The 21,379-nt window shown below is 50.6% G+C and overlaps 1 protein-coding gene across 3 annotated transcripts in view; it reads right to left on the bottom strand.

Annotated features, from left to right (window-relative positions):
• Nucleotides 1-1,143: 1,143 nt before the first annotated feature.
• SLC17A9 (solute carrier family 17 member 9) overlaps nt 1,144-21,379 on the bottom strand; it is a 38,265-nt gene continuing 18,029 nt past the window's right edge. The window contains exons 1-14 of one of the 3 annotated variants that reach the window (XM_035343820.1): nt 18,703-18,840; nt 14,113-16,553; nt 11,217-11,414; nt 9,549-9,688; nt 8,830-8,929; nt 7,957-8,087; nt 7,112-7,208; nt 6,148-6,244; nt 3,930-4,017; nt 3,583-3,617; nt 2,914-3,029; nt 2,496-2,551; nt 2,073-2,102; nt 1,144-1,983 (exon numbers count right to left, since the gene is read on the bottom strand). In XM_035343820.1, coding sequence (XP_035199711.1) covers nt 1,820-1,983; nt 2,073-2,102; nt 2,496-2,551; nt 2,914-3,029; nt 3,583-3,617; nt 3,930-4,017; nt 6,148-6,244; nt 7,112-7,208; nt 7,957-8,087; nt 8,830-8,929; nt 9,549-9,688; nt 11,217-11,414; nt 14,113-14,153 — 1,293 coding nt within the window. In that variant the 5' untranslated portion in view covers nt 14,154-16,553; nt 18,703-18,840 and the 3' untranslated portion in view covers nt 1,144-1,819. Of the gene's footprint in view, nt 1,984-2,072; nt 2,103-2,495; nt 2,552-2,913; nt 3,030-3,582; nt 3,618-3,929; nt 4,018-6,147; nt 6,245-7,111; nt 7,209-7,956; nt 8,088-8,829; nt 8,930-9,548; nt 9,689-11,216; nt 11,415-13,831; nt 14,093-14,112; nt 16,554-18,702; nt 18,869-21,379 lie in introns of those variants that run through there. The other 2 variants (XM_035343819.1, XM_035343821.1) reach the window with 2 other exon arrangements.

Raw genomic sequence — 21,379 nt, 5'->3', positions numbered from 1 at the left:
GCCTGGCTGGCCAGCCTGGGCTGTGTTTGCCCTCCCCTGTTACCTGCTGATTTTAAGAAGCTTCCCAGCAGTGTCCAGGACCTGGCTCTGCAGCACTGCAGCACCCCAGCCCCAGGGCTGGACCCATGGCAGCAAATGGCTTTTGAGGGAAAGCAGCAAAGCAGCAGAGAAAAGTGCTCATCTCTGGCCCCAACTTAGACCATACCAATGCTATTTTCCCTCGTGAAGCTGTATCTTTATCTCTTAATACCCCCAATAACTAGCTCAGCTCAGCTTAGCAGCACCCATTACTGTCTCTGCAGTTAAGTATTTTCATTATCAGCCCATCTATTCGGAAACAGCAAGGTATCTTCCAAGAAATCTGGCCCAAACAAAAGGACAAGCAGGATTTTTATTTTTTTTAAGGACAGTGAACCTGTACCTACAGCTTTCCTGTACGGTGAGTGCAGTTTCAGCAGCTGCAAAGCCAAAGCTGTGATGCTGGCTGTGCTCGCCTCGCTAATCGAGCAGCACTGAATTGTTCTCAGCTCCAAAACTTGGGCTGCAAGCAAGGGGTGGGAGGAAAAGCAACAACTTACTTGAATATTAAATGTCACGTTTAAAATAGAGCCTGCAAAACCAGAAACTATAGGCTGGTAAATCCTTCCCCTCTGGAAATACTGTGGGTTTCGGTGGGAGTACCACAGAAAATAAGCATGCAGAATCAGGCCTCAAGTACATAAAATATAGAATTTGGTAGTTAAATTTAAAAATATTTATAAATAACTTAAGACATTCAGGCTCAGAGGCGTGAACAGCCACGTATTTCCCCCTGACACGGGGAACAGCACGGATCCACACCCAGTACTATGGGTCTCCAACGCAGAAATTCACTTTATGCTTAAAGTAGAAACAAAGTGCTCACTTCAGGCTCTTTGGAAAGTCTCCCACACCTCTCTGAGAGCACGTGAAGAACACATCTGATGGAGCAGAGAGCATTTGGGAGCATGGACCTGTAGCACTGAGCATGATCTATCATTCCTCTACATTCACAGCGTGGGGCAAAAGGGCTCCTGGAGGATTCCTGGGCTGCCCCTACACTGCACGGTGTCCCATGTCCCACCAGGCTTGGATGCGGAGTGGAGCAGCCAGGGCATGGAAGGAGCCCTTGGGCTGCTGTGAGCGGTCTGGTGTAGTCTGCAGAATGCATGCAATGTCCTGCCCAAGCAGACACCCAGCCAGACATCCTCACTTGCCCTGAAGGGAAGCCTTGGATTCGTCTCACAACCCACTCCCTTGTGCAGCCGGGCTGTACCTGCCAAGCGGGCTGCAAAACGAAGGCACGCAAAGGACAGTTAAGGTCAGAGGTACATTCTTTGGGGTTCTTCCTTTCCTTTAGTTCAGACAAAATGTGTTGAGCGGCGGTCCCAGGGCTGGCAATCCTCCATGCGATCACAGGGAGGCAGAGCATGGAGGGAGCGACGCCCCGCACGGCGAAGCAGCTCCATCGATAAGCTGGGAGTGCAAAGTGCAGCCCCACCGAGCAGGGCAGCCCACCTGGGTGTTTGTCCACTGGAAGCAGACTGGGGCAAACCAAGGCCAAAATCTCACTGGAGACGTTGAGCTGGATGGCTCTACAGGCCATCAGCCATGCCCTGAGCAAAAAAAAAAATGAACTCTAGAAGTCTTTTTGGTGTGGGTTTCATTCAGACCCACTAAGTACTTGGTCTCAGTATTTTTTGTTAAATACCTGCAAAGAATAATATTCTTTGGCACTTGTGCAACAATGACACGTAGACGTGATGCTCCCCTATCCTTCTTCTGCTTGCTGGACTCCTCTCTACAGGTCAATGTACGCAGAGTCCGTGTCCACCCGCTGGGCCTCTCCAAACACCAGGAATGCACAGAGCCCGATGCTGTTGACAGCAGCCACCAGGTTGAAGACAGAAGTCCAGGAGCCCGTCGTTTCGATCAGGTAGCCAGCCAAGTACACACAGATGACTCCTGGGCACACAGGGAAGAGAAAGAAATGCACAGGCTGTGGGGCCACATCCTGCCCGCCCACAAGGGTGAGCTGCAGGAAGGTGCCTTACCTAGGAGGGCTCCACCTGTATTTCCAACACCTGTAAAGTGAAAAAAAAAAAAAGAGAATTGTCCTTTTGCTTTGTCTCACGGGAACTTGGAATTAGAAGCCCAAAGACACGGACAGCTTCACCTGGCCTCCCGCCTGACCCCTGATCTGGGGGGCAGCAAAGTGCCTTGCTGGTGGCAGGGCCAGCACCGCTTCTCCTCACCTCCTCCCCTTCCTCCAGGTGGTTGTAGGAGAAAAGAAGCAGCAGCCTGTGCAGCCACCTGGCCCCAGGGAAGGCAGCTGCACGCACAGAAGGGCGCGGAGGCTGCAAGCACGGAGCAGCCATCCCAAAGAGCTACGGCTGCTGAAACCCTGACACCCAGCCCCGTGTGCCCCCACGCACAGCACCTCTCCAGCACAGCCCCAAGCCCAGAGGAATCCTTACCGAACACCAAGCCAGCACAGGAGGGGGCCAAATCTTGCACGTTTACTGAAATGCCACTAGTGAGAAACAGAGAGGGGGAAACGCCAGTTTTAATGGAGCACAGTTTGCTTTTTCATCGTTCACACAGAGCTTAACTTGTCACACAAATGGAAGGAGCCTAGACAACACATGGCACTGGCAAGGGAAGACGAGGAGGGAAGAGGCTGAGAGCAGGGCAATGCAGGAGAGAACCAGGATTCAGCTCCAGGCACTCATGTCAAACCACAATTCCCCTCCTGCTTCGTGCCCCTGCTCGCAGCACGGCCAGCCCCTCCTCGGGAAGTGCCAGGTTTAGCGACCCATTAAGACTGGGGGCAGCCTGCTCTGTGAGCCCACAATGACAGAGCTGAGGGCTGCAGCTCATTGCTGCTCTCGGTACCTGTGGTTAAAGGTCTGGAGTCCAACCGAGGCCGAGGCGAACACTATGGCTTTGCAAAAGCTGGATGTCTGGCCCAGGCACAGAGCAAAAATGCTGGAGACACCGGAGCCGATGACCTGGAAGAAAGGGGAAATGAAATACTGCAGTGGATCTTCTGCGGGGCAGAAAACAAGCCCTTTCGCAGACAAACTGTGCCCTTTTACAATGTGAAGAGCTCATGTGCATGGTGCCCTTTGGGTCTTTGCACCCCCCAGATGGACACGATGCGGGCAGAGGCAGTGCAGCACAGCAGGCAGGACACGTCGTGCTCTCTCCTGGCTTTTCTATTTCTGCTCACCCTTGCATTGCTACCTCCCTCAGTACCTAAAGGGCCCTTTGCAGTGACAGCGTACAGCTGGCCCCTGCCTGTGGAGGAAGAGCTCCTCGGAGCACTCACACAGCTCCAAGCACAAAGTAACTGCAGGTCTACATTCTGCTCCTTGCATGGGTTTTCCTCTGCATTTCATTTCCTGTACACACCAGTCAAATCTGTCTGCAAAGCTACAAAACCTTCCCCCTGCAACCACCAACCCAGCCCCAGAAGCGACCTGATCTGCCTCTCAGCAGCAGCATGCAAGCAGAGGTTAGCAGGTAGCTCAAGTGCCACTCCTGGGGCTCCAGCTCTCTTACCTGCATGAGCTTACGAACGGTGATGGTTTTGTACCCTGGAAGAGAAAGGAAGAGTCCCATGTAAAGACAGAGCAACAGGTCTCCTTGTGCTCCTGCCAGGAGAGCACAGGGTAAATGGATTTCAGACGGCCAGAGCTCAACTCTGGATGGATACTGTGAGATCAAAGTGAGCTCCAAGCACGTGGATGGGACTTGGACCCTGCAGTATTTATCCCACTTTCATACCAGAACTGCATGTTGTCTATTGCTGGGACTTCTCCACCTTAACAAACCCCAGTCATCCCACCCTGCTTCTGTTCCCATACTGTATAGAATAAGAGCAGAGGAAAAGGCAAAATAGCTCTTACCCTGGTTAATTAAATGATCAGACAGAAATCCACTGAACAAGCTCGTTGGAATTGCAACCAGCCAGGGGACTACGTTAAACACCCAACCCTGAAAGAGAGCAAAAGTCAAGAGAGGGCTGCTGACAGAGCCCAGCTTACTTGCAGATGTCTGTAGAAAGGAAAAAATGAAGGGATCAGGACTTCTTACAGGATCTCTGCCCATTTCCCACTGCAAGCTCTCAGCTGCAGCCTGCAGCTCTCTGAAACCTGCAGCCCATCAGGCACAGCACGGGGCTGCAGCATTTGGTAGGTGTGCTGCCTTTCCTTCTGTCTCGGTGACACTACCTCCAGGGCAGAGGCAGAAAGCTCAGAGGCAAGGGATTAAACATGGCAAAGTTTAGTGTTCAGCAAGGTGATATGGCAGAGAGCCGCAGAGCTCTGGAAAGCAAGCTGTGGATGTTGCTCTGCCCCGGGAGTCATCAGAAAAGCTGCTGGCAGAATTTCCAACAGCAGCTTCAACCTCATTAGCAGCGTTACTGCAAAGCTGGGGGAATGTAGCTGGATTTTCTAATGCCAGGATTAGGTAACATTACAGTAGCAACATACTTCAGTCTATTTTCAATTAAGCAAGCTTGCTGCATTTGTAATCACAGATGATTGCTGGTCATCTGGATTACAGCTGCTCAGAGGCGTTTTGGTGCCCAGATCCCACAGGGAGCTGAAATCGGTGTGTGCTGGGGCCGGGCTTCATCTCAGTGGGTCGAATCAACCCATCCCTCACCCCCTCCAGCCCCCTTTGCTCAGAGCCCACGCCCCCTCGGACACATCCCTCGTTCCCTTGCCGCATCAGGATGCGTGGGAGGGCTGATAAATCCTACTTTTGAATAATCCTGTTTCAACCGCTCCTGGAAATCGTACCAGGGCCCATCTGCATCTTTGAAATGACGGTCCTTGGTCACTTTTGGAAACGTTATCCCATCAGGTCCTTGGGTAATGTCTGTGGCATCTTGTGACACCAGCTGGGGTCCCCCAGCAATCAGTCCCAACACACCAAGGCCACCCTTGTCTCATCCCATCGCCACAAGCCTCCAGCCAGGTGGGCTGCAGGTGGCAGGCTGCACAGCGGTGAAGGCACCTCACCTGCAGCAAGGGTGTCCGACCAGTAGGTGACATAGTTTTACCACGCTCAGGATTATCATCAATCCTCTAAAATCGAGCATTGTCAAGCCCCGTTTTATTAAGATGCGTGAAGCGATTACGGGATGCAGGATGCAGGAGCACTATATGGAGCATCTTACATAAGAGGGCCATGATATAAGGCTTAACAGATGGCAAATTACTGCTACACAAGCACATTACCAGAGGTGCACAGATCTTGTCACAACAATATGTTTACTGGTTTAATACACGATTTTAAAATAAACATCAAGCATGCCATAAAGCGCCTTACAGATGTAATATTAAAAGGCATTTGTAAGCAGCTCTGGAAATTACAAAAAAAAAAAAAATAGAGCCATTGTGGAAAAGGATGTCTCCGTTTCTCAGAATAAGAAGATAAAAATAGGAGCTCTCAGCACGGATGAGTCTTGCCTAGGTTTCTGAAAAATGGGAACATCGTTTGTGCTGAGGGGAGGCAAGCTTTTATAGTGTTTTTAAAGTACACGTTATTAATGGTAATTACCACTTCTTGCTGGTATCTCTGAGCCATACAATGTCAATATAGTTAAAAACCTTATGAAAACCCAGGAATGGTGGTCATTTACAACGGCATAGTACAGTGAGCTCCGTGCCATTTGAACATCATCCTTCCCTCAGAAGAAAATAATAAAATAAAATAAAATAAAATAAAACAATATAAAATAAAATAAAATAAAATAAAATAAAATAAAATAAAATAAAATAAAATAAAATAAAATGCAGTCTGAAAACCAGACATAACCCTCTCTTCCCTGCCTGGAAGGTGCCCCAGGTCTGCCTCACTTCAGCATCCCTCACCAAGCCATTAGAAACCAGCCTCTGCCTACCCAGAGGGAGGATGCTCTTGCACATCTCCAGATGTATGCAAGAAGAAACGCCTCCTGGCCCTGCAGGGAAGCCTCCCACCTCCTCCTGCCTCCCAGGCTGCTCTCACCAAACCCCTCTGCCTTCCCCTTGCTCCCCAGCCCACCCGCTTCAGCGGGCACCCAGCACCATCCCCTCTGCACACAGAGCAGCCCTTTCTGCGTCTCAGCCACCTTACCTTTGACTCGGGGAAAGTTTCCTTAAAGAAAGTCGGCAGCCAGGAGAGGAGAGTGAAAAATGTGCTGGATGTAGAAAGCTGAGCGATGATGACAGCCCTGAGAAAATACAGCGGGGAGGGAATAATCAGCACTGACAGGTCACGCTGGGTGAGAAAGGGGCATTCTGGCAGTGCAGTATTTCAGCTCCTGGTCTATAAATAAATCCCTTATAGCACTGCTATTGCTTCCTGAGATTTTTTTGCAGATAACTACTGCTCTGGGCTCACAGCACCACGCGTTCCCCAGCTGCCCTCACCGGGGCGGAAGCCTGACGTCAGCCCGTGGGTTCAGGCCAGGTTCACCACGGCTGTGACCGTGTGAGCCACAAAGTCCCTCCAGCACAGCAGGAGGTGTCATTCAGGGCTTTCTATGGCTCTGTTATTTGCAGATGTCCCATGGTTTTTCAAGGCAGGAAAGAGCAGCAAGCTCCATCACCCTCCTCCCCGTCTTTAGCAGCACCTGGGAACCTGCTGCCATGCTTGGATGTGCCTCAGTGCAAAATGCAGATTTCCCCAAAAAGATCTCAATTCCAGAGATGCTTTGGTAGCAGTGCAAACCCAGCCCATGCCCCTCAGTGCCCCTGCTCAGCAGCCCACTGCAAGCAGCATTTCTAACGTGTGGTGGGGAATATGGCTCTGGAGGAGCACCACACTCACGCAGGGAACAGCCTCCAAAAGAGAAAGATTTCCCAGCAATATTTAAGCCTAGCATCCCTCCAGACAGAACAAACCCCACCTTTCATCAAGCTTACGCTTTCAGTTCTTTATTTATATACAAGGGATTATAAAACATGGTGGCGTTTCCCAAGTACTTAAATAAGAGAACAAGCACAGAAGAAGCAAGCAGGCAGAGGTGGCAATGCCACGGGGCGGAGGAGCTCTCCCAGCCCGGCTGTGGCTGCACAGGGCCACTTTAGCTGCCTACCATATGGGTGCCTTCGTAAACAGCTGCTTCCAGGGCACTTTGCTCTGCTTGGACATCGACAGGCCTCTCGTTAAATATTCTATGGGGATGGTGAGTTCTGCAGGGAAGGAAACGTAAAAAGGAAAGCTCTGATCAGCGATATTCTGTGCAGCTGGAGGGAGCCCTGTGAGCCCTGTACAAGCCCCTCAAATCTCCTTCAAACTCTTTCTTTTTTCTGCAAAATCAGCACTGGATGCTCATGAAAACACCTTGTTTATGTTCACCAAGAATCTTCCACTGCACCCACGCACTGCCCCATCCAGCCACCTTCCCAGCTTTGGTTCTCTCATCACAACTGGACAGAAATCTCTTGGGGCAGGGATGAGGTCTGGATTTAGGGCAGCACCAGGCGCAAGATGAGCTGGGCCCCTACATACCACACGCGCACTAAGAGCACTGTAGCCAGGTGTAATGGTTTTCCCATGTGTGGAATTTCTCCCAGCCGGTTATTTGGGAAGAGATATTGGGATTAAGCGCTTTTTAAAAGCTCTGTGTGTAGATGCTCTTAGTTGGGAATAAGTATCTCACCCTGCTTAAGCTTAATCCACTTAGAAGATCACGCTCTGCTTGGTGTTTTCACTGGTGCTTAAGAGTACTGAGGAGTCAGGGCGACTCTCAACAGCAACATAATCCAGTGTGGGACTGGAAACAGCAATGTAAAAGCTCAAAATCTCGTTTCTGGCTTCAGCATCTTCATCCAGACACTGTTTATTATACAAGACACCCAAACAGAATTCACTGTGTAAAACCAGGCGAGCCCTTGGAAACCCCGAGCCCTGCAGCCCGAGGAACGAGGCTGAATTTACCTTTCTCTGTCAGCAGGTACTTGCAGGTGCAGTAAACCCAGAGCAACGTGAGCAAGCCGGAGAAGTAGAAGACGCTCTCCCAGCCGTACCAGTCCAGGAGCAGAGATCCTGCACCACCGATCACCAGCGTCCTGGAAGGGAAGCCGCAAGCTGGCTCACGCGTCTGCCAAGGGCTGGCCGAGGACACTGGGATGGCATGGAGCCATGAGGGAGGCTTCCTGGGGTGGATGCTGCACGTCCACCCGCTGCACCCTGTGGCTTTGCAGCCTGCTCTGGTCCCGGCAGGGCCAGATCCTGAGCTGGAGATGCTCAGCACCTCACCCCCAAGCTCTCGGCTGCAGACTGAGTCGTGTGTTTCCCAACCCCATAAAAACAAAGTGATTAAATGCAGTGGCATTTCTACTTGGCTTTTAAGCAACTCTTCCATTTAGAAAGGAAATTCTCGTGGAAATAGAAGAGATGGGAAAGTTGTATTATCACCAACTGTCAGGGAGGACAGGTGAGCAGTCTCACGCTGACCCCTGCTCTTCCTGCGGGATCAGGCTGTTCCCCATAGTAATTAAACATTGCAAACGCTCTTCAAAGTCTGTCTCAGAAGGAAAGAAAATAAAATAAAAAAACACCACATAAATCCTTGACACACGCAAGAGCAGTGCATTTCAAAGAACACAAAGTCTTCAGCAGTGTGTGCATGAGAGCACAGACAGCAACTGCCTGAGGCTTCCCCAGCTGCAGCCAGCATCCTCAAGGACCCAGGAACCTGCCTGTACTTTGGGCTGCAAGTTTTGCCTCCAACTATTTACTGTCCTTTCATCACCGTGATGTCCTGAGATTGTCTCTCACTGCTCAAAGCCATCTGCCTTTTGAACTTACCCGAACTGCGAGCCGGTCCCCACCGTGCTGTACGTGAAGGCTCGCTCGCTCTCCCGGACCCTCTGGGACAGCAGGCTGGCCAGCGATGGGAAGTAGACCCCTGTGAGCAAGGGAAGGAGGGCAGGGGGCTGTCATCAGCAAACCAAAGGCAAATTTAAAAGCTCCATCAAGAGCTAAACACCAAGACAAAGCAATGAGACTTTGGGTGAATTCAAAACGGGGATATAACATAGAATAAAGGAATCCATCGCAAGGAAAGGTTTGTTTGTGTCTTCTCCATAATCCCATTCCACCATCAATACTGCTACTGTAAGTTCATCAGTACCAGTGCTGCAATTTGGCAAGAGGAAAAGAAAGCCATCCCAAATTATCCAGAGGTTTTGGCAAGGACCAATTTTCACCAACTGCTTCAAAGGAGTTTTAAATCATATAAAACACTAAATTTGATTTCAGAAGCCAGCAGCTGTAGCTTCTTATCATGGCAGCCCATGTCTAGCAGAGAGATTTCTATGGGGGAATGATTTGTGGGTGACTTTAGAAATTTCACTTTTTTTTTTTCTACAGACACTCCAGGTGCAGAGACAGCTTTGAGGCAGAGGCTTGCTTGAACACGCAGGAGGAGTTCACGCACTGCAAACCAAATGGTTTGCACCTGAACCTGTGAGCCCCAGGAAGGAGCCTGTGGGCAGACAGACACACACTCAGGACATGGGTCTCACCTTGCAGCAGCCCCATGAGGAACCTGGAGCAGGTCATGAAGACAAGATGGGCAGAAGAGATGTGTGTGAGCAGCGGGGTGATGACCGTCAGGAAGCCCCAGGCTGACGCCGAGAGGAGGAGGACTTTCTCACCTCCTATTCTGGAAGACAGAAAATGCACATCAGAAATGAGCAGCAGGAGAAAGGGCAAAGGCCCCCAGTCAAAATTCAATCATTCTTCCCAGTTCAGCTGGTTTTTAAGAGCGAACTGTCCGTCTAACCTGTTCTTCTCCTCTTAGAGGGGTTTTAGCCCCACGGGGAGCAGGATCAGCAGAGCTGGCCTCCTCCCTTCCCACCTCCACAGGAGTGTGGGACCCCACAAAGGGGCCCGGTGACAGCCCCGGAGCAGGACACGTGCCAGCCTCCAGGACAGCTCTCGGTGGGTGCTGCCCATCCAGCACCAGGCACCAGCACATGGCCACCCAGAGACTCGTCCCTGGTCCAGGGGAAACCCAAGCTGCTGCTGCCCTTCTGCTTTTCTTATACAATAACCGTGTTTTCTCATCTGTCTGCTCTCCTGCATCAGCTATGCCTTTCTGTGAGCAGCTGGGGGATTTTTTTTTGCTGGCATTTGCTTGCGGACTATTAAGGAACATAATAAAATTGCACAGTGCCCTGCATGGATAACACACTCCTTCCAGGCATGCCCTTCTCGCGAAAGGTTTCGCAGGAAAGCGCTCCTCACTAAGGAGAGGGCGGCTGGGGAAAGGAATGTGAGTGGCTAATTAACCAGATCTTTCCTTGCAGCTAGCTGGGGTAGTTGTTTTTTAATTGGTGTGATAGACCAAAGGCATTCAAAACATGATGGAAACTCTGATAGGGGCTTGCTTGGGAAAAGATTGCACAAGAATGCAGGGTGGAAATGCTGAAGGTGCCGTAATGAAAATGAAGACAGAATAGATTATTTCAAATAGAAAAAAGCTGTAGTCCTTGCAAGAAGGAAATCTTACGTCTTGTGGTTAGTGACTGCAGCCATAAACCTTTCCAAACTGTCGGACACAGCTGGGATTAACCTGTTTGTTACTGGACAAATAACACTCCCAGCGAGCAGCAGCTATGAACCACGCAAGAAGTCAGCATTTATCATTTTCCTAAAATCAAGTCCACTTTACAGCCACTATTTTGTCTGTCAGCTTCTCATGTAGGGTTGTGGGTTTGCTCTTTTTATTGCAGTTAGTGAACCAGTGGTAAAAACCACCTCCATCCGAAAAAATACGCTGGTGTAACAGTGCTCTTCACGGCTTAAAGGTGAAAAGAAACCACGGTGGGCTAAGTGTCCATTAACATAACCGTAGGCCTCTTCTGGCAGCTGCGTGGGAACTGCCGAGGCAGTAATTACCGTGTGGGCACTCCCTGTGTTTGCTGGGGGTTTTGCCTGTACAAAGTCCTTCGGTGCACGCCGCACCGTAAGCATGGCACCAATTTGAAGACCCAGGAATGGGAGCGGATAGACAAAACCACACCTGTATTTTCTGAATCAAGGCTGTAGCAAAGCTAACAGAGAAACCTCCACCCTGTTACTGTCCCAGGGTGAAACCTGGCACTGTCAACCGAGAGGTCAAAACCAAGTTAGGTGATACTGAAAAAGCCTGAGCAGGGAAAAAAAGAAAAAAACTACAATTCCAGTACTGGTCACTGATATGTCCTCCGATGATCTGTGTCAAGCAGTAGCCCCAGAAGAAACTGCTGAGCACGACGCCCGACTGCTTCTTGTCCCAGCCGAAGTGAGCGCTCAGGGTGACGGCGCAGATGGGCACGGTGACGCGGGCGCAGTACAGCAGGCACGTCCCCAGCAGCAGCATCGCCATCCACACGCGGCACGTGGGCCTGCAAGGAGAGAGCAGAAGGTGGGAAAAAGGCCAGAGGATGATCTGCCAGGCAGGTAGGTGCCCACCGAGCACTTTTACAGGTGGGACTGGCAAGCTGTAATGAGTTTGTCCTGATAAAAAAGGTCAGCACGATCCCCGGTGGCACAGTGCTTAGAAACACTTGGAAATGTACTTGCATTGTGACTTGCGAGCATTCTGCTAACTTTTATCCCCAAATTATTGTGTCCGTCTGCAGGCTGCAGGTGGACCAGGCTGCTCGGGTGCTGCTGACTGTAGGTCGAGGGGAAGACAGGGCAGAAGCCTCGTTTGCTGTGCTTTTTATCCAAACAAAAGCTTTAGAAACCGTTCTTTAAAAGGTAGGGGTAACAAAGGAAAGGTCAGCGCGTGACATGCTGTCTTGGTAGCAAATATTTGTTATTTGGCATTCCTGCCCATTCCCCAGGGGAGGTGGCACGTCAGCCTTCTTAAAAACAACAGAGGTGGAGGCAAGTTTTAGGGAGACACGGGACATGGTGGGGCTGAACAGCCCAGAGCAAGGAGCCAAGTCATCCAGCCTGGCCTGGCAAGAAGTTTAGGATAACGTTAGTAAGGATGTGCTCATAGCAACACTCGGTTTTAGTCCGTGATTCTCAGCCCCGGGACGACAGCTCAAGCAGACGACCAGGCTGGCAGTATTTCTTCCTTCCCCACGTGCAGGCTGCATCCACCTCTGCCCGTGAAAAAGCAGCTCAGTGAGAACATAAACTATTGATATTATTTGTATTTGGTTAATTTTGTGCCCAGAAGCCTGAACAAACAGGCTCTCTCTGCTCCAGAAATGATTGTGAAATTCACTGTACTGGGCATTAACCTCGGTGCTTTCCACCCTGCTGCACATCCCCGCCGCCTGCCCAGGGAACAACCTGGGTCACTTTTATATTGAAATGAGCACTTATTCCTCTGTGCTGGGTTTATGATAAATGTAGGTTAATCCCACACAGCACAAGCCCATTTATAAATGTGTCAAATGGCCCGGCACAGAGGGAGACAAAGGAACAATGAGAAGTAAAACACACCGAGCAGTTGTGCCCGCTGGAAATGAATTTATTGCTATTTCCTGACAAGGCAGACAAGCAGCTCCGTGCCGGCTCCTGGCGGGAGGAACTGGGAGCTTTCAGCAGAGCTTTGAAGGTTGGAACCGTCCTTATTGTGCACACAGAAATGTACAAAGCAGCACGGGAATGAGAAAACCTCACTTATCTTCGCTGGGAGAATAAGGAACCAAGGGTTGACCTGCCTCGGTCACCTGAACCGGCTGACAAACGCCCTCCTGGTCTTAGGCCGCTCGAAGGGCATGCAACGAGCACACTTTAATTTGCTGCACAAACAATTTGATTTGTTTTTATCACCCGCGGATGAAAGCTCTGTGCTGGCCGCCCAGCCAGCACCAGGAGCTGTAGCTCTGACTGACTTCAGTTTGCTTCGGCAAAGCCCAAAAACCACCAGCTCCCGAGAGTCAGAGCCAGCCCAGGAGGTGCTGGACAGTGGTTCGGGTGCGGGAGGAACAGGGCAGGTTGGGGTAGAAATAAAAGGAAGGCGTTTGGCAGAGCTCTCAGAGGGATTTCCTAAGGATTTGCTGGTATCAGATGCACAACTGTGCCTGCCAAACCAGTGCCTCTGCCCCGCAGACGTGGGCAGCTGCCAGCCCGGAGCGCTCAGCTCCCTGCTATCCACAGCAGCACAGCACCCATTTATTGCAGTTCTTGAAGTTGAGGTGACCAAGTAAACGCTTGCGATGTGTGTATGTTTGCTATTATTTAGCTACGGAGACTGTTTTCTCCCCCTGAAGCACACGGGGACCTTTCTGAGCTTCCCCATGCCTGGAGCTGGGCTGGGCGCTGCCTCTTCTCCCGGCAGCTCTTCTGGTGAGCATGGCAGCACTCTAACGGGATATGAGATTGACAGTTTTCCCCCTGGAAGGCTGCATAAAGTATGAAACGGAGAGAAAAAGGCCTGAACAGCTCAGCTATGTTCCCTCCCGAAGGTGTTTGCAGCAAGGGAAAGCGCAGCCCGCAGGCAGTAACGCCACTGTCCAGGGGAGGTGTGGGCAGGGGGCACAGGAGGAGCCTCTCTTTTCCAAAACCACTGCGTATGATATATAAAACATGACATGGTCTAGGTGCTCTCTTTGATCACTGCTCCATTCTGTAATTTCATGCCCTTTTCCTGTGTTTTTATATGCATCAGTAGACACTTCGGTTCCAAACAAGCGGGAACTCTACTGAGGGCTTCCGAGTGCCACTCGCTCTGCAGGCAGCACGTCCAGCTAGGAAAATCCCCTCAAATAATTGAGTGTCAAACATAATCACCGGCTGCCCACACCCACCTGAAAGCATGGCAAGAATTATTGCCCTGCAAGGACAATGACGTGCTTACATCAGAGGAAAGAGCTTTGTAAATGCATTTTCTCCTAATTACGGTTATCACAGAGCCTGCCGGTGAGTCAATGCTCTGCTCGGTGCACAACAACAACAGCAAAGGTTACAGGAGAAGCCCTGACTGGCACAAAGGAGGAAAATTAAAACTGCTTTAGGAGCTAAGGAATAACGACAAACCAAACACCAGGTTTTGTAGCTAACACCAGCAGTGTAAGAAGCGGAGCTTTACCGGAATTAGCAAATTTAACTTAATCGCTTCCCTGATGAGGGAATAACAACCTGAGCTGGTGATAACCCAACTGAGTCAGAGGCAGGCACATCTAAACCCAAGCAGAAGGAAGTCGCAGGTGGCGGTGCCGTCACGCAGACTGAGCTTCTCAGCTGCGCCCCAGCTGCACGGGGCAGAAACCGTGGCGAGAGGGGCAGCCACCTCTGAAAACATCACGGGGTGAAGCTCCCCGGCCTGCCCGCAGCCACCCCGCTGACTCAAGCAGTTGTTGCAGGACTGCAGCAGCTCCTCGCCGCCCAGCCGTGCTCTCCTCGCCCATCACACCTTCCTCCTTCTCGCGGGGAGCAGGCGCCTGCAGGTGCGTCCCCTTCCTCGCGCCGCCGGCACCCTCCTCGCAGCTGTGCAGCTAGAAAACACATCCTATTTCGTAAGCCTCCAACCACCACCCAGACGGGCTATAATTAGCACCGAGAACTATAATTGAGTCCTAATGACTGTTCCTGGGTGGTTTTTTGGATGGCAGCAGCCTTGTGTTTGAGCAGCCCTGTCTGGTGAGCCCCCCCAAACACCGCCCCGAGCGCTGGGTGGTCACGGTCAAGGCTTTGCTTCGAAGCATCCAGTGCTTCACCTGGGACCTGGATCCCACCAAGAACACGTCCCCAGCCTAGGGCAGGGTGTTTAATATTGATTTTTAAGGAGTCCTGGGACATCCCGCGGTGGAAGCGGTGCCAGCAGCACAGGGTATCTTTATTAGCAGGGTGTTTTCCTGCTGGAGGAATTTCTCCAGTAGGTGCCACAGAGCAAATATTGATTCAACTTTATTTCTCTTGCCTTGCCTTGCTCCTTTCTCTCGGTCTGCAGTCGTGTTTGCAGACACTGCAGGTCGCTGATAAAATGGACTCACTGGCGCTGAGGCTATCAGTTAGATTACAGCTCCGTGCCACCTTCCAGACACGAGCCAGGAGTGCCAGGTGTTTTTTTGGGTGGTAAGAGAGCTGTGCAAGCCACCACCGGTCTGCCCCAGCAAACAGCTTTTGGATGGAAGCCGTTGCCAGTGCTCGTGGGTGCTGCCCAGAGCTGGAACTGGAAGGGGCAGAAGCCTTCTGGCTCAGTTTCCCCCTGCAGACAGGGACCCAAAGCGGCTCTGTGGGAGATGCACAGAGGATAGGTGCGCTGGAGCCACTCGTTCATCCCAGCCACCCGCTGCAGGCACGCACCCATCCCTGCAAGAACCCCAGGAGGAGAAGGATGGGGACCACGGAGGGGCACCAAACTCCCAGCCATGCCATGGGGCCACCAGCTGCAGAGCGGGGGCATTTTTGTCCTCGTGACCGATTCCCAGCCCCATCGGAGCATCATTTTCCCTTACAAACAAACTTCTGTCCCTGCTTACCTGCCTCCTGCTTTAATTTACAGTAATCACCACAATTACAGCCTGACTGACGTGGTGCGACACAGCAGTCGTGCAGACACTCCTGTGTGAGGAGATAATACCCAGGTAGTTATTTTTAACCTGCTTTGACAATCCTCTCACTTCTCTCTCTTTGTTTTTCTTAACAATTTCTCCTACCATTGAAAATCTAAGGCTTGTCAAGAGAGCCCTTTTTTTTCCCCCTCCTCAAGCTGACTTTGTCGTGCTGCAGCCCGGCTCAAAGCTGGTGATTTCTTGCTGTCAAAAGTAGTTTTGGGTTTAGAGGAGTCTTTTTTTTCCAATCTGCCAGCTTGCAGCCAGCTAGAGCAGCACGGAGGACACAGGGCTTTTTTACTGGGAAAGCTGCTGATTTCCTGTTAGCCTCCTGTGCACAAACTTCTTCCGCAGAGCCACAGATGGCAACAAAGTGGTGTTCAGCGAGCGCAGCTCTCAGTTTATTCCCTCTCTTCATTTCTTGCTTTCGGCAAAAGCAGAGATGAAATTAGATTTCAGCAGCTCTCATGAGCTGGAAATAGTTGTTTAGTCCAGGTGGAGGAGGTGGGAAAATGTAATAATAAAGCACATGCATGCTTTGCACACTGATCTAAGGACATACACGGATCATCCAGAAATGAAATACGTGCTTAAATTCAGGGTGAGGAACTTGTATAACAAAAAAACCCAACCACCAAAAAAAAAATGCAACTAAAGCCACAGCATCGTGTTGACAAAAGAGCGGGGCACAGAGCTCAGAAAAACAACGTGACCTCTGGCTCCGGGCAAAGAGCGCAGTCAGGCGACTGGAGGCCAGCATGTGGCCAGTGGTACAAGCCCTTTTATCTGCGGAGCTTAAAGAAACTGCTGTAATAATCCCTTGTCTTCAGGTGTAGCCAGAGGCTGGGAGATGCAGAGTGGTTTCAGGAGCCATTTCCTTCCCAGGACACACTGACTTCTCTGTGCTCCGTTTCTCTCCTGGAGGCACCACCCGAAGCATCTCCACGTTGACTGCTGGATCTGCCCAGGGCTTTGTGTGCAGCCTTTGGCCATAGATTTCTCTTCTGGGTGCTTTGGTCTTCCCTCCTGTTCAATCAGAGGTGCTAGCACACATTTACTGAAGGCGTCCCGCTTGGCATGGTGAGACCTCCAGGCAGAAAGTGCTATCTAAACATCCAGATGTGCTAAATAAATGCGCAAGCAATTTTTCAAACAGAAATTCCTGAGAGTTGATCTTGGAAGAGAAAGAGCAGATGTGTGATAGCGGAGCCACTGGAAACCTGCAGAAAAGTTTGGGAAGGGCAGCGGGAGAGGCAGGATAAATCATAGGGCAAGAACAGTGGAAGAGGAAGGAAGAGCCAGCTGAAAAAAAATGGAGGACAAAAGAAGAAGCGGCATGAACAAAGATGGAAAAATAAACCTGCCACCAAGATAAGTGCTTATCTCTCCTTGCACTGACGGTGCAGACAGATCTTGGAAGGCTGCCTGGCATGTCTTTTGTTGGAGCACGAAAGGAGAACCTGTGTCACTTCCCCCACCCGATAAAACCTTGCCTCCATGGCAATAACTTATTACTTACTTGGAAATGTTGACAGCTATTTATTTGCATGTGTTGTTCAAAAACTGCCCACCGAATCGATTTCGAACCGCCAAACCGTGTTCTGCAACCACCTGCCAGCCCCCGACCTGCTCGCGTGAGCTGGCAGCGGGCTCCCCTCGCCGTCCCCTGCCTCGTTGGCTTTAGACCACAAAACGTCCCCAAACAAGGGCTGCAACCACGCGTGTGTGCGGCCGTGCCTAACGGGGACGTGATCTCTGCCTCTGTGAATTACTGCAATAGAGATAACGAGCTGATTAGAGCAACACTTGTCCTGCTACTCCTTCACGTTGACTGAATTCTTTCGGTTACTAGCAGCGCTACGGTCAGAATCATTTCAAAATATGTCTTTCTTGGGAAATGTTTCATCAGCAGTCTCGTGTTTTGAGAAGTGTTATAGTTGTTCACACTTTTAGAAGAGATTTGGGAAGCTGGAAGGTTCATTCTGGCCAAACGTATGAATTTTCTTCTCAAGAAAAGACATCTAAGCAGAAACTTTTGTTTCATGAAAATTTGGCTCGGGGTTCTTTGTCTCCCACCAGTCCCAATCCACGAGTATTTAGGAAAAAGTTACAAAGGGGGCAACAAAGAGAAGGGATTTCCTTAATTGCTTTGGGGGGAAATCTTAAAATTTTAAGCAACATGAGTGCCAAAGGTTTGCTTGTGAGACGCACCCCGCACTCTTGGGACCCTACCTCAGGAGGGCAGCTCGAGGCTGTGCCACCACTGCAAGAGGGGGCTGACGATAAACCTCAACCCACCTCCACCACCCTGATCCCTGGGACAAATCCTCCCTTGGGCCACGCGCTCCTGGGTGTTAGCACCGATGTCACCGGCCCCATTTCTGCCCCTCGACGCTGCCACGGCGGTGGGCTCGCCATGGGGACACTGTTCCCGAAGTGAAGGCGAGCAGGCAGCCTGCCAGGCTCAGCACCTCGCTCAGCACCACAGCAGCATCAAGCCAAACCTATAAAAAACCCAAAAGCGTGGGGGGCTGCAGGGTGAAGCCCTGGCTATTGGGGTCCCAGCTTGGAGAAGCCTCTGAGCATCACTTCCAGCTGCCACGGGGCACTTCTGCACCATCTGTGACTGTAGGATTGTTAAACTGTAGGACTGTAGGATCAGGTGCCCCACCAGGACCATTAGTGTCGGAGCAGGGATCAGGGCAGCACAGCCCCGCTCCAAGCACAGGACCAAGCACGGGACCACCCCGCTCTAACAGTGGTCCCTGCGGGCTTAACAGGGGCGCTAATTATTTTAATGACTTAACTTGACAAACGGCTAGCGCCGTCAGGCTCCCGCCCAGCTCCCCGCCTGGACTTTATCTTCATTAATTCCTATCACCAGGACAAACATCCTGACTAGGAACACTTCGATAAAAACCTCACGGTAGGTCCAGCGGCGTGTTTAAATAGCTGACCGCGGGCCAGAAACGAAAGGAGGAGATTTGTTTCGTATTTTTAGCCCCCCCCCCCCCCCCGCGTTTCACAGCAGCCCCGCTCCTGACCCACCGGGAGCACCGGGGGCGGCGGGACCCCGGCCACAGCCCCCCGGGGGCGCCTGGAGCGGCTCCCGAAGCCGCTTCTCCGCCGACCAGCGGTGGCTTTTTCCCGGGCAGAGCCCCTCAGGCAGCCTTACCTGGGCCAGAAGGGGTCCCCGGCTCCGTCCCTCCTCATGCCGCGGCGCTGCGAGGCCCCGGGGCCGCGCTCGGCGCCGCACAGCTCCGCGGTGCCACCCGCGGCCATGCGGGCAGGGCAGCGCCTTCCGGCCCCGCCGCCTCACACCGAGCCGGCCTCCTTCTCTCACGGCCTGCCGGCCTCCCCCCGCCGGGCCTCGGCCACGTGTCGGCGCCTCCCCGCCGGGCCGGCCCGGCCGGGCCCCGAGCCAGCACCGCCACCGCCCCCCGGGCCCGTGGGGACGGGACCGGGACCGGGGCAGCCTCGAACTCGCGGCCCTCAGCCCTCACCTCGGCTCGGCGGGCTCCTTTTGGGGTAGTTTGTAAGAATTTCCCCCCCCTGCGGTAAGGAATTGCACCCCCACCGCAACACGGTGAAGGGGTAACAGATATCTCAACTAAAATTAAATTTTACTCTGTTCAACAAAATGAAATTCTCCTTTGCATGCCTGTCCCGTCCCTCCTGCACCTGAAAGTTGCAATGCTACTCGTGGTGTCAGGGATAGCCCCCTGCTCCTCCAGCTTTCAGTTTTGTTTTGTTTTTCAGGTTTGCCAGCAAACATCTCTCTGCTGCTTAAGATTTAGAAGTGAATACAATATTCCCACCCAAATGTATGGAGAAAATGAACAGGAATCAGTGTTGTTGTAGCCTGGTTTAACTCTGTTGGACAGAGCCGTTGCCTTCATGTAAAGTGTCACGGAGATGTAATCAGGCTCCTTTATGGAAATAGATGATTAAAATAATGATTATCCCAGTCCAAAACAAGAGGAGGCATGAGTCACTTCAGGAGTATGAATGAGCAGGTGGAGGAGCTTCGTTAAGACGTTGTACAGGTGGCCAACAGGAGCTTGGGTGCAAGCATGGCAAAATTAGGTCAGTCAAAGGACGGAGAAGGAGCTCCCGCACAGCCTGCCAAGGGCGAATACGGCTCTTGGGAAAAAGGTACTGAAGCTCCTGGGTTACGCTGAAAAGTACAGGGCACAGGTGCACAGCAGGCTTCTCCCATCTGCAGCCAGGAAAAGCAGCAGCCTGTAAACGTTCAATAAAATTAAGACTTCAGCAGAAAAGGGTTTAGCTAACTCACTCATTCTTCTCCAAAGAGGAATACTTTTCAAGTCCCCGAAGAGCAGTTAGCTTAAATCAAGAGAGGTAACAGCATTATTGAGCTAAACCTTACAGAATGAAGCACTAAAAGGAAGCACTAAAAGGTTCTTGGTGCTTCAGAGAAACAACTCCAGAACCAGGAGGCCCCTAGGGCTGACAAAAGCAAAAATCATAAAAACATACGTTCTTTGCCTCAGCATTTCTTCCTCTGCGGAAAGGGGTGTCCCCAAAAAGGCGCCTGGTATAGCCACATACAGTTGTACAGGCCTCCAACCCCTACAAAAAGCAAACAATGCCGACAAGTTTGGCGAGTGGAAACTGGGGGGAAGCCGTGCAGAGTAACCACATGGCTTAACCTTCATCAGATCGTAGGTTTTCCTTCAATTATTTGGACAGGAAATTAGAAACTATGAAAAGAAGGTATTTTTATTCATTCTGTTACCGTGTCTGTTTCCAGAAGAGGGAGCCAAGTCATGAAAAAAAACGGAGCCAAAAATCAAAACCATTGTTCAATTTGTTATAAGGGGCATATATAGTTGTTTGTGTTGTGATGATTTTAAGTAGCGTGTATGTTTGGAGTTAAATTAATTCTAGACAGCAGGGGAAATGAGTGCTGAGGTAAGTACTGAAGTGAAATGTAGGTAATAAGGTCAAGAAAGAATGGAAGAGATGAGATTTTGGGCAGGATACAGTAATCACAAAATCTTGTACCCATACTTGAGTTACTATGTTAAGTCTCATTTTTATAGGATGCACACACATCCAACACTGACACTGCAACATTGGCTTATTAACTTGCTAAAATTATGATTGAATTTGGAAATTATGTCAGTTTTCTGTATCTGTACTCTTGCAGTTCCTCCCTACTGCTCAACATCACTTCCTCAATCAAAAGGTTCTTTGACTAATTTGTTTCTAATGTAAAGATCCAATTTTACTTTCAAAAATAGCTGCAGTTAGAAAATGTGTTTGAGTGTAAAATTAACAGCCAGCTTCTAACATCTACCACATGCACATAAATGTTTAAAAAGTAAAACAAAACAAACATTCCTTTCACTGCTTCATAACTTTCTGGAAGCAAACTACCCATGAGGCTGATTAAATAGCAAAACAATGCATTAGACAGGTGCTGACTTCAGAAAATAATCTTACTCAAGAACACAATCTCCCCTAGTTTTTTTCTGCATTCAGCTTTATCTGTCCAAAGATTAAATCAAACAAATGATTATTTGGTTAGTATTCAAGCAGACATTTACTGTGACTGAACTCTACCCACACAATGGCTGTATTATTTGGGTATATTATGAACTTAAGCACAAACCAGGACGCAGTTATGTATTTCTGAGAGGATGTGAGAGGAGAAATAGGCTCACACATTCCATAAAAGACAACTGTCTCATGAAGGAATGGTCTGACTGCAGCTTGAAAGAGCCCTGCTAAGTATGAGCAGTTTTAACATAACTTATTCCCAATCCGAGGAAAATACAGGTGGTTTCTAGTGCCAAACAACAGAAATTTGCAAAAATGCTACAGAC

The sequence above is a fragment of the Oxyura jamaicensis genome, chromosome 20 (genome assembly GCF_011077185.1).
Source record: "Oxyura jamaicensis isolate SHBP4307 breed ruddy duck chromosome 20, BPBGC_Ojam_1.0, whole genome shotgun sequence".
Taxonomy (NCBI): Eukaryota; Metazoa; Chordata; class Aves; order Anseriformes; family Anatidae; genus Oxyura; species Oxyura jamaicensis.
This window is presented reverse-complemented; position numbering and strand designations above follow the sequence as displayed.